Here is a 12,938-nt window from a genome sequence, read left to right on the forward strand (position 1 = left end):
ACTAAAGCAAATTCATGCCAGAAGCGTGGCAGGGCGGAAAATGTCCCAATTCGAATTGATGTCCCAGTAGGACAAATAGACACTGAAGCAAATACACGCCAGAAGCATGGCAGGCCTGTCGGTTCCAAAGATAAAAATTCTCGAAAGCGAAAAAAGGTAAATACTATTCCTGTTGAAAAAGACATAGTAGAGACACCTGCAGTTGTCCAAAATTCTGATATAGTTTTAACGCTAGAAGACGTTCAGGTACCTGAAAATTGTGAAAATGATGAGATCTCGATAAATTATGTCTTTACAGGAGAGAAATGGGACTGAAATAAGACAATTGTCAATGAAATATTTGCATATAATGTGGCATTAAATATCATGCATGAAAGTAAGGATCTTGAGCCAAGATCAGTCGAAGAATGTCGACAAAGAAATGATTGGCCAAAATGGGAAGAAGCCATGAAGGCTGAATTAGACTCACTTGCAAAACGTGAAGTCTTTGAACCTGTAGTTCGTACACCTGAAGATGTAAAACCTGTTGGATACCAATGGGTATTTGTGAGAAAACAAAATGAGAAAAATAAAGTTGTGCGCTATAAAGCCCGACTTGTGGCACAAGGTTTTCCACAAAGGCCCGGTATAGATTATGAAGAAACGTATTCCCCTGGATGCGATAACATTGCGTTATTTGGTCAGTTTATCTGCATATTATAAACAGCATATGCATTTAATGGATGTGGTAACAGCCTACTTATACGGCTCATTAGATCGGGATATCTATATAAAAGTCGCTGAAGGACTAAAGATATCTAAACCATCCAGTGAATATTCGCAAGGGTTATACTCAGTTAAATTGTAAAGATCTTTATACGGTCTAAATCAATCTGGACGAATGTGGTATAATCGTCTTACTGAGTATCTGGCCAAAAACGGATTCAAGAATGATGATATCTGCCCCTGTGTTTTCATAAAGAAATCTGCATCTGGATTCATTATAATTGCTGTGTACGTTGATGATTTAAATATCATTGGAACTTCTGAAGAGATTCCAACAATTATAAAAACTCTAAAAGAAGAGTTTGAGATGAAAGATCTTGGAAAGACTAAATTTTGTCTCGGCCTGCAGATCGAGCATACAAAAGATGGGATCTTTATTCATCAAACAACATACACAGAAAAGATCTTAAAGAGATTTTATATGGATAAGTCACATCCATTAAGTACCCAATGATTGTAAGATCTTTAGATGTGGAAAAGGATCAATTCCGTCCTAAAGAAGAGAATGAAGATATCATTGGTCCTGAAGTACCATATCTTAGTGCCATTGGAGCGCTAATGTATCTTGCTAATAATACATGACATGATATATCATTTGTTGTGAATTTACTAACAAGATATAGTTCCTCTCCAACCATAAGACATTGGAGTGGAATCAAACAAATCTTTCGATATCTTCATGGAACGGTTGATATGGGATTGTTTTATCCATATGGATCCAAGTCACAACTAGTTGGCTATGCAGATGCTGGATACTTGTCTGATCCACATAAAGGGAGATCTCAAACAGGATACTTATTCACATATGGTGGAACGGCTATATCTTGGTGGTCCACGAAACAGACAATTGCTGCAATATCTTCTAATCATGCCGAAATACTAGCAATTCATGAAGCAAGTCACGAGTGTTTTTGGCTCAGGAGTTTGATCCAATATATTCTGTCATCATGTGGACTGATTGATCATAAGATAGCTCCAACTGTCTTGTTTGAAGATAATACAGCATGCATTGCTCAACTTAAAGGCGGATACATCAAGGTGATAGAACAAAGCATATTTCTTCCAAATTCTTCTTCACTCATGATCTTCAAAATCAAGGGACAATTGATGTCCAACAGATCCGCTCAAATGACAATCTAGCAGATTTATTTACAAAGTCACTCCCAAAATCATCCTTTGAAAGATTGTACATGAGATTGGGATGCGCCGATTTCGAGACATCAAATGATGTCGACAAGAGGGGGAGACTGTACTCTTTTTTCCTTGGTCAGGTTTTTTCCCATTGGGTTTTTCTTGACAAGGTTTTTAATGAGGCAGTCCCCATCACAAAGGATATTGTACTCTTTTTCCTTCACTAAAGTTTTTTTTCCCACTGGGTTTTTCTTTAGTAATGTTTTAATGAGGCATATTCCTAAATGGCCATCCAAGGGGGAGTATTGTGATAAGTATGAATGGATGGATGTCCATTTACTATATTGTGACTTTCTTCACAATATTGGGTGGCCAACTTTCTCAAGATTGAAAGAATCAATCTTCAAAACAGATGCAAATAAATGAACTTTAAAAAGTAAGGCTTAGTATGCGTATAAATAGAGATTTAAACCTCTGACAACACACACGATCAATAATAACAAATATTCTCTCTTTATACTGAATACTTCTCTCTCTCTTTATATACATTATATAATATCTAATATTAGTAATACATATAGGAATTATTGTTATTGAGCTAATTATATTAATATTAGAGTCTTCTATTTACACATCTTTATTTTATATTTGGTATATCTTTTATTTATTTTACAACAATTGCGATAAATACAGATAGATTTGATATTCTTTCTTTTTCTAGTATTCAAAAACATCAGTTATTTTAAATTAAATTCAAAATTTTAAAATTAAAAAAAAAATACTCAATCATCAAAAATACTCTTCCGATCCATTGCTATGACGTTCTTGTTAAGGTTTTCATTTCAATTGAATGAAACTACCATTCATTATCTCTGATCCAAGTTTTAGATAGAGACTTGAATCATACACAAATGATTAGAAAAAGTTCACTTTATGCACAATTATTTTACCGTGGATAATTTTGATTGAGTGTGGTTTAAATGTTTGACGATATTTATTTCTGGATAAAATTAAGTGAGTTTCGGATGTGTCTAAAATATATTTTGTGTGCTACTATATATGTTATTTTGAATGTTTCTTGAAGATTTGATGTAGTATTATTTTGTATATTGGTTAACACAAGCTTATTCATTTTTCAGATGTATTTCGAAAATATTATTATATTTGTTATTAATGGTCCAAAGTTAAAGTAACTTGCTTTATTAATTTCGGTCCCGCTACGTTACCAACAGCATATTTGCCAACTTCTGCCAACTCTTATTTATAATTGTGTTTCATGGAAGTGTCTTCGTAGATGTGTTTAATAAAAATGTCTTTTTTATGATTGTGTTTAATAAAAGTGTCTTTATAGATATATTTTTTAGATGTGTCACCTTATATATGTATTTAAAATATAATAATTAATTATTGTTGACAATAAATTGGCAGATAATATATTGGTACTCTATACTTTTTCTATTAATTTATAGTCCTAATAATAAATTAAAATAGGTCTTAATAATGGATATTTACTAAGAGTTATAGATAATAAATTTTAATAAAAATATAGTAATTTTTTTTAAAAGTTTTCATGTATTGATCAATGCATGAGTAACAAACGATTAACGATGAAGGCTGTGGCACAGCAATGCATGTGTTACTTGCGATGCATTAACTCATTAAGTGGGCTCGGAAATTAAAGAAAAGAGCAGCAACACCCCGAAGTGTAGGATTTCATGCCCCTAAGTTTGAGAAAGCAAATATTCTTCTCTTCCGATGCTTTGTCTTCTTCCTTCCACACTTTTTACTCCAGCTGCTTTTAGGCCTCCTTTTGAGGGTTTTGCCACTCACATTAAATAAAAAGAAAAAAAAAAAAAAAACACATTCAAGTTTAATACGGTGCATTTGCCTTAGCGCTAGTTATATCAAATGATGAATACTTATTATAAAGTTATCTGGTTTAACCTTTTTTGATGAATATTTCAGACACTCAAATCCAGAGAGAGTAATAAACTAATAATAAATATCAACATACACAAAATTAAAGTATTCAATGATGACTGAGCAATGAATCAAACAAGAATTGTTGTGTGTTGTCCGAATACACGGTTGAAATTGCTTAACGGGAGAAATCCTTTATATGCTCTCATCCGCGAAAAATAAAAGAAGAAAAGAAAAGCTACACCTTAGAGATGAAAGGCCATATAGAATCTTTCTTTCAAGCTAGCTAGACTCAATAAAAAAAAGTAAAAAAAGAAAGAAGATAAGAATATGACAAGTGAAAATTGCAAAAGGCCACATATATTTATTTTGGTAACAGCCAAATGACTTTATATGCTTTGTAAAAATGGGCTCCATAAAGTGTTGGGAAGGAAGCCTGAGAATCTTCTTATTAATCTCGTCATAACCAAACTAAGAAAATAATTTAAAAGTCATAAGATGCAAGAATAATACAATGAATGACGTCATTATTATATATACAAGTCGGTATCATTGTTATTATATAATAAAGGCCCAAAGGGGGGTAGTACTGTATTAAAATATTAGCAGTGGATCGGACATTATTTGACACTAGGGACTGACTGTTTGGAACTGGAAAAAGAGATGTTCAACTTGATGATGATGAACGTGGACACACAGTTACGGTAGGAAAACGGAGGAGTATATACGAAATGCATTTGTATTATTAAATTGATGAATGCTAAGGTTGCGTAAAAGGTGGTATCTATTTATTAAAAAAAGTTAAAAAATAATATTTAATTTAAAAGATACAATAATAAATAATTTTTAAAAAATTATAATTTATTATAAAAAATAAATTAGACAAAATTTAAACACAAAAAAATTGTCTATTAAATTTTGGTGGCTAGTCATATAAAAATGACTACAGTTATCTTCGCATGAAAATGCATATTTAACATTGACATCTATTATATTACGGTTTAATAAAAGGTTGGTTTATTTTTTAGGAACGGTTAAATTATAATATAAGAGAAAAAATTGATTAGTTCAATTTGATTCAAATAAATCACTACTTTTTAAAACTAGTGTTATCTGATCTTTGCATGAAAGTTGGTTTATTTTTAAGGAGCGGTTAAATTAGAATATAAGGAAAAAATTGAGTTGTTCAATTTGATTCAAATAAATCATTACTAAATCAGTTTTTTTTTTTTTTCAAAATATACTCTCCAATATATATATATATATATATATATATATATGTTAGTCATTGAACTTGCATCTTTAGGTGATGACAACTCTAACTATTTTCATGTGAATTTCTTTGTTTCACTTTTATTAGTTGACAATATAACCAAAAATACTTGAAGCTTATTTCATCAAATCATCAACCTCTAATCTCTTGAGAACGTGTAGGGATAAAATTATAATAAAATGCAATGCAGGGCCTTATTCATTGTAAATATAAAGATAAAATACTTTTTTACTTTTTAATATTTAGATTAAATTCTGTTCGGTAGGCCGGGTACCGGACGGTTCGGGTTAGGATCCTGAGGTCAACGCTTCGGTTGGTGGAGAAGCTCGTCTGGTCGTAGTTCCCTGGTCCCGGGTGAGCGAGGTCCCGAGCACTTCGTATGGAGAGGGGGATGCCACCTGCAAAGACACTCCGACGCCCTTGTCAGAATATGTGCAGGCGGTGGGGAAAATGGTGTGTGAATGTGACGTACCTTGGGGGGAGAGCCAGTCTCCCCCTTATATACATGTCAGTAGTGGGCCCCCCTTCAATGGCCAGGCCCATACCATCAAGGGCGCTGTCCTTCGGCTGTGTGCAAGCCGTACGGGACGCGTGTCCGGGTCGGGGGAGGGCGCAGTACTGGGCCGGCGAGAACTCGGGTCGGGTTGACCCGCGTAAGTTTGGGCCAGGCCGTAACAGTGCCCCCGACGCGTCAGTGATGGCCGTGGGGGCCATTGGTGGCGCGTGATGTTCGCACTCGTGCGTTGTCGTCTGGTCGGCTGATCGTGGGAGGGACGCGTCTCTTGCGCGCGTGTCTCTTGATTTGCTGTGGCATCTGTTTGCCGTTTCGTTCTCCGCGCTGGGCATTTAATGCTCATAATGATTTGAAAAAACCCGTGCGCAAAGACAATCTTGCCCCTGCTTCCTTTCGCGCTTTTGGGGGTGGTTTTTAAACAGTTTTTCTCCCCATCCACCCCCCCACTCTCACTATTTCCAACTCTTTTTCTCCCTAACATCCAAAGCTTTCTGTGCGAACTTCCTCTTGCTCCATCTTTCAGTCCAGATTTCGTTCATCATTCCAGGTAATCTTCTGGTTTCTTTTTTCTGGTATCTGTGTTATGTTCTGTTGTTGTGTGACTTGCTGTTTGCTTTTGTTGCATGGTTTATTTTGTTGAGAGGTTTTTCCAGTATTGGGATAGGTGAGTTAGGGAAGGGGTACCATTCCCGGATAGGCTTTTTTGGGTGGTTTGTAAGGTAGGCGTAGTTTTTAGTCGTATCTGGTCATGATTGAGTTGAAAAGGTGTAGTTTCTGAGTTTTTTCGGGCTCCCGACCTCATAGACTAACGGAGTGGTACCCCGCTGTAGGTATGCCTCGCGTTGTCTCCCGGTCTTCCGGATCTGCTGCGGCTTACGACCCGTATGCTTGGGTGACTGACGATATAAGGAGTTCACCCAACCAGATGGACTTGGAGGAATTGACGGAGTTCCGGCAAGCCGGTTACTTGTGTGGGGGTACTGATGAGGAGGCCAACTACGAGGCCATTGTCCCGCTTCCTCATGAGCGTATTTATGAGCTCAATTTTCATTCTCCTCGCGTCCCCGATTGGATCTGGTTTTATAAGTCCATGTTCACACAAGTTGGTGTTCGGATACCGTTCTCCGATTTTCAAATGGCGCTGCTGAACCGGATATCCGTCCCCCCGTCTCAACTTCATCCGAACAGCTGGGCTTCGATCCGCTGCTTCGAGATGGTCTGCGAGTACTTAGAGCTACCGGCGTCGGTGGACGTTTTTCTTTTTTATTTCAACCTTACCAACCCCTCCAAACAGGGGAAAGCAAGAAAAGGGTTTCTTTCTTTCCGTGTTGCCCAGGGTAGGAAGATTTTTAGCCTTTTTGAGGATTCCTACCATGGTTTTAAGGATAAGTATTTCAAGGTTCGTCCCGTCAAGGGTCGCCATCCCTTTTGGTTGTCGTTAGAGGGGGAGCGCCTTATCCAGACTTACTGGAGCTTTGGCGCGGGGTCGAATCCTTTTGTGAAAGTGTCGTACAAGAGGTTGTCGGCTGTAGATAAGCAGATAGCGAACGTTCTTCTTACTATCTTTGAAAAGAATCCCGTGAACCCCCACCTTCTCATGGGTGAACGGGAGGCCGGCCGGAGCTATATTCGTGAGTTGCTTTTCTTATTTGCCTATGTTGTTTGTCGGTTTGATGACTAACGTTCTTGTTGTTTATCGCAGTGGAAATGTCTGCCACCGTGACCGGTCTTGAGAATCTGATGAAGACCTTTTTTGATGCTAGTGATGATGAGAATGCCGAAGAGAAAGACGCCGGCAAGTCGGAGGGTCCGTCAGGGGAAAATGAGGGCCAGGCTTCCCCTGCTCAGGATACCGAAACGTCGGGAAAGCAGGGCTTAGGGGGTCAGGCTTCCCCTTCCCATGAGGAGGGACCTGCTGACGGGCAGGCGACTCTCACCCCTCAACCGGATAGCGACGTGGAGCTTATTCACACTCCTAAGAAGCGAAAGATGTCTTCTAGCCCGGAAGGGGCCCTTACCGTAATGGAGAGGAATTTTGATGCTTCCAAGTTCATTGACTCCCAACTGATACCCGGGACAGAAGAGCATTTTCATGCAACCGAGCTGTCTGGGCAGGCGAGGTGGATGTATCGCACCCTGCTTCGTGGGGCCGTGATAGCTCGGAAGGCCGAATTTGAGTTATCCGGTATGGAGGCGCTTCGGAGGAAGCTTGAGTCTTCTGTTAAGGCGAACAATGACTTTAAGGCTCAAGTTGAACTCCTCCAGGGTCAGCTGTCTGAGATGGGGGGAAAGCTTAATGCTGCTGAGGAGAAGTTGTCGTTTGTCGCGGAGAGGCTGAAGGCGTCCGATGAGACCGTGGCCCGACTTCTTGAGCGTGAGATGACATTGGAAGGTCAACTGAACGCCGCTCAGGGTCGGGTTGTCGCCTTGGAAAAGGAGCGGGAGCAGGCTGTCTCGGAGGCGAAGGCCGCTAAGGCAGAGGCCGTTGACCTTAAGAAGAAGCTCAAGGTGGCCAAGGAGCAAGGGAAGAATGCCATATTGATGACCGAAGATGCCCTGAAGGCTCAGCTGAAGATTGCTGCTCCTGATTTCGAGACGTCGTCAATTGGTGTTTTCAAGACTATCCAGGACGGGAAAATTGTTGATATGCCGAGGAAATGAGGTCTCGTAACTTAGGATTTTTTGTAATGCGTTTGCTGAACAACCTGTCGATACTTTGTCGTTTTGTTTTCCTTGAACAATTTACTTGTCCGTTCCGTATTTTGACGCTTTATAAGTTATCGTCGTTTGATTGCTATGATTTTTGCTTGTTTCATTATTTTGTTGTGTTGTCGTTATCGTGTTACTGTTTATTTTGGGCGGGCTTATTTCTTGTGCCCGTTTCGCCGTTTTCGCATTTGGCAGCAGTTCGGACCGATTCGGTCGCGTAGTCGTCGAATTGGTTGAGGCCTATGAGCCGTCTGGCTCCCGGGGTGATCAATCCCGGGGTGCCGTTTTAGGTTTTGGTCGTGAGAAACAGGTATGAAATAAGAAAGTTTTAACAAGTAAAAAATTTGAACAAGTGAAAATTACTCGTTAGTTGGGCAAGTATTTGACAGAGTAAGTAAACAAGATGAATTAATCATGTGGACAGGGCAAATATTGGCTATTTGGCTAGACTCCCTGGTCGGTGAGCCGGTGGGTCAGGAGTAGAACCTCTTTAGGTTACCTGCATTCCATGTCCTGGGTACTTCCTTGCCATCAAGTTTTTCGAGTTTGTAAGCGCCCTTGCCGAGTACCTCCCTTACCCTGTAGGGACCTTCCCAATTTACCGCCAGCTTGCCTTCCCCTGGGGTCGGGACGCCGATGTCGTTGCGTCGCAGGACGAGGTCCCTTTCTTCGAAGTCTCGTCTGAGGACTTTTGCGTTGTAACGCAGGGCTATTCTTTGTTTCAGCGCCGTTTCTGTTAGGTGAGCCATTTCCCTTGTTTCCTCGATCAGGTCTTTCTCGACCGCTTCGCTCATGCCCGCGAGTAGTAGTCGGGGGCTTGGTTCGCCGATTTCGACTGGTATCACCGCGTCGACCCCGTATGTTAGGCGAAAGGGGGTTTTCCCCGTGGCGCTTTGTTCGGTTGTCCGGTAGGACCATAAGACGGAGGGGAGTTCGTCGGCCCAGTTTCCCTTCTTGCTGTCTAGGCGCTCCTTTAGACCAAGAAGGATGACTTTGTTTGCGGCCTCTACCTGCCCGTTTGTTTGGGGATGTTCTATTGAGGAGAACTTTTGCTTTATCCCCAGGCCAGAGAGGAATTCCATGAACTTCTTGTCGGTGAACTGGGTCCCATTGTCCAAGATAACGACCTCCGGGATGCCGAAACGGGTTATCACCTGCCTCCACATGAACTTCCGGCAGTTGGAGGACGATATCGTGGCTAGCGGTTCAGCCTCTACCCATTTGGTATAGTAGTCAATGGCTACAATGAGGTATTTGACTTGTCCTGGGCCGACCGGGAAGGGTCCCAAGAGGTCGACTCCCCATTGTGCAAAAGGACGTGTAGTCGTTAGCGAGCTTAGCTCGGAGGCTGGTGCCTTGTGGAAGTTGGCGTTTTGTTGACACTTTGTGCATTTTCTGACAAATTCCTTTGAGTCCTTCATCATTGTTGGCCAGTAGTATCCTGCTCGGATGAGCTTCCTTGCTAGGGCTTTGCCCCCGATGTGGTGTCCGCAACACCCTTCGTGGACTTCTCTAAGCACGTAGTCCGTTTGGTTAGGATGCAAACACTTCAATAGGGGCTGGCTGAGTCCATTTTTGAATAGTTGTCCCTGTATGATTGCATATCTGGCCGCCTCCCTTCTTAAAGCTTTGGCTGCCTTCTCATCTTCAGGCAACTTGCCGAGTTCCAGGAAGTTGGTAATGGGGTCCAGCCATGAGGGGCTCGACTCCGTCAGGTGAAGGGCGACCGTTGGTTCCTTCACCATGCCCTGGATGAGCGACCGGTTACCCGATCCTGGCTTTGTGCTCGCCAGCTTCGACAAAAGGTCTGCTCGTGTGTTCTTTTCTCTTGGAACGTGCTGGATAATGACCTCCTGGAACTGGCTTGTCATTTGCTTAACCTTTTCCAAGTACTTTTGGAGGAGGGGGTCCCGGGCTTGGTAGCTTCTGTTTATCTGCGAGGTGACGACTTGGGAGTCGCTGCATACTTCGACCCTCGTCGCCCCGACTTCCCGAGCCAGCATTAGTCCGCCTAGGAGAGCCTCATATTCTGCTTGGTTGTTCGACACGGGGAACTCGAATTTGGTCGATTGCTCATAGATGACCCCTGCTGGGCTTTCCAAGATGACCCCTGCTCCTCCGGACGTTTGGTTGGAGGCTCCGTCCACATGAAGCCTCCACCGTGTGCCCGTTTCCTCGGGAGGGTCGCCCGTCACCTCCACCAAGAAGTCTGCCATTGCCTGGGCCTTGATTGCGTGTCGGGGCTCATACTGTAGGTCATATTGTGAGAGCTCGATGGCCCAGGTCATCATCCTGCCAGCCAAATCAGGTTTTTGCAGTATTTGCCGAATCGCCTGATCTGTCCTCACAACTATACGGTGACTCTGGAAGTATTGTCTTAACCTTCGGGAGGATACTAGGAGTGCCAGCGTCAGTCTCTCCAGTTTGCTATACCTCAACTCTGGTCCCTGGAGTGCCCTGCTCACGAAGTAGACGGGCTGTTGAGTCCTTGCTTCTTCTGTAACGAGGACCGCGGCAAGCGCTTCCTCGGTTACTGATAGGTAGAGGTAGAGTGGTTCTCCGGCTCTGGGTTTCCCGAGGACTGGTGGTGCCGCCAAGATTTGCTTGAAGTGGTTGAATGCCTCTTCGCATGCTGGTGTCCATTCGAACGTCATTCCCTTTCTCATTAAATTGAAGAAAGGCAGGGCTCTTGCTGCCGATGCGCCGAGGAAACGGGACAAAGCTGTCAATCTCCCAGCAAGTCTCTGGACGTCTTTGATGCTACCCGGACTCTTCATTTGAAGGACCGCTTGGCATTTTTCGGGATTGGCTTCCACTCCTCTTTGAGTGATCATGAAGCCCAGGAACTTTCCGGCCTCCATGGCGAACGCGCATTTGAGCGGATTAAGCCTCATGCCGTGTTGTCGTAGGGACGAGAAAACGTTGTTAAGGTCGCTCAGGAGATCGTCAGGTCGGGCAGTCTTTGCGAGTATGTCATCTACATAGACTTCCACTGTTTTGCCCAGGAGTTCGCTGAATATCTTATTCATCAACCTTTGGTATGTGGCTCCTGCATTTTTTAAACCAAATGGCATTACCTTGTAACAATAGATGCCCCCTGGCGTTATGAACGCCGTTTTTTCCTCGTCGGGTCGGTGCATCGGTATCTGATTGTACCCTGAGTAGGCGTCCATGAAGCTCAGGTATCTGTACCCTGCCGCCGCGTCGACAAGCGCATCAATATTAGGTAGGGGGTAGCAGTCCTTGGGACAGGCCTTGTTGAGGTCAGAGTAGTCCACGCACATCCTCCACCTCCCGTTGTGTTTTTTAACTAGAACCACATTTGACAACCAGGTCAAGTAATCCAGTTCCCGGATGAATCCCGCTTCTAAAAGGCTGGCCGTTTGTTTGGCTACTTCGTCCGCCCTTTCCTGTGACATTTTCCTCCTTCTCTGGGCCACTGGTTTGGCTCCTGCCTTTACAGCCAGGTGATGGGACATGAGCTGGGGGTCTATTCCTGGCATGTCGGCAGGTGTCCAGGCAAAGAGGTCGGCATTGGCCCTGATCATCTCCATCAAAGGCTCCTTTATTCCGTGCGGGAGGTTTCTGTTTATGAATGTGAATTTATCGTCCTCCTCGCCGACTCTGAACTTTTCCAGGTCTCCTTCTGGCTCTGGTCTGGGTTTGTCGTCTACCCTGGCGTCCAGGTCGGCCAGGAAAACCCCTGACGCTTCCTTGGATTTTTTCCTGAGAGAAAGGCTGGCGTGGTCGCAAGCGACCGTCGTTTCCAAGTCGCCCCGGAGGGATCCCACGGATCCGTCATCGGTGATGAACTTCATCACCAGTAGTTTCGTACTGATAGCTGCCCCCAGGTCGTTAATGGTCTTTCTCCCCAGGATGATGTTATAAGCCGTCGAATCTCGTAATATTACAAAGTCTTTCATGATTGTCCTCCGTCTTTGCCCTTGTCCCACAGAGGTCGGGAGTGTGATGATTCCATCTGGCTTGATGAAGTGGTCTCCTAACCCTACCACACCGTGCTGGTGGGTCGTCAGGTCGGAATCTCTTAATCCCAAGGCATCGAAAACGTTTCGGAACATGATGTTTGAGTCTGCCCCCGTGTCTACCAGGATTCGTTTGACGAGGCCAGTTCCGACCCTAGCCGTAATGACCATGGGTGGGCTTTCCGGCACCTCGTCAAACCATTGGTCCTCCGGGCCGAAAGAGATAGGTGGGAGACCTTTAAGACTTCTAATAGGTGAGGTGGAGACCGCTAGGACCTTGGCATCTTTCTTCTGTGCCGATTTCGACCTCGGGGCGGTATTCCTGGCCGTCACCACGTTTACCACCGTGAGACCGTGGTCGTCTCCTTCTGGTTCTTGTCGTCGTCTTGTTGGTCGGGATCTGTCTTCGTTGTCATTGTCCCGGTTGCGTCTCCTTGGTTCCCTTATAAGGTGGGAGAAGTCGGCGAGTTTGCCGTCCCTGATAGCTTGTTCGAGGGCATCCTTTAGGTCAAAGCAGTCTTGGGTCTTGTGCCCGTAACCCTTGTGATACTCGCAGTAGAGGTTCTTGTTTCCTCCCGTCCTGTCCTTCAGTGGTCGGGGCTTCGAAAGTATTCCCTTTTCTGCTATCTGTTGGTAAACTTCA

At 43.5% G+C, this 12,938-nt stretch overlaps 1 protein-coding gene across 1 annotated transcript; it reads left to right on the forward strand.

The window, feature by feature from the left end:
- The first annotated feature begins 6,435 nt into the window (after positions 1-6,435).
- LOC148553959 (uncharacterized) lies at positions 6,436-8,264 on the forward strand. Its single transcript, XM_088493109.1, has 2 exons — positions 6,436-7,234; positions 7,306-8,264. The coding sequence occupies exons 1-2, from the start codon at positions 6,436-6,438 to the stop codon at positions 8,262-8,264; spliced, it is 1,758 nt and encodes a 585-aa protein (XP_088349235.1).
- The last annotated feature ends 4,674 nt before the right edge of the window (positions 8,265-12,938 follow it).

Source organism: Arachis ipaensis, chromosome B7 (genome assembly GCF_059453495.1).
Source record: "Arachis ipaensis isolate K30076 ecotype BB chromosome B7, ASM5945349v1, whole genome shotgun sequence".
Lineage (NCBI taxonomy): Eukaryota > Viridiplantae > Streptophyta > Magnoliopsida > Fabales > Fabaceae > Arachis > Arachis ipaensis.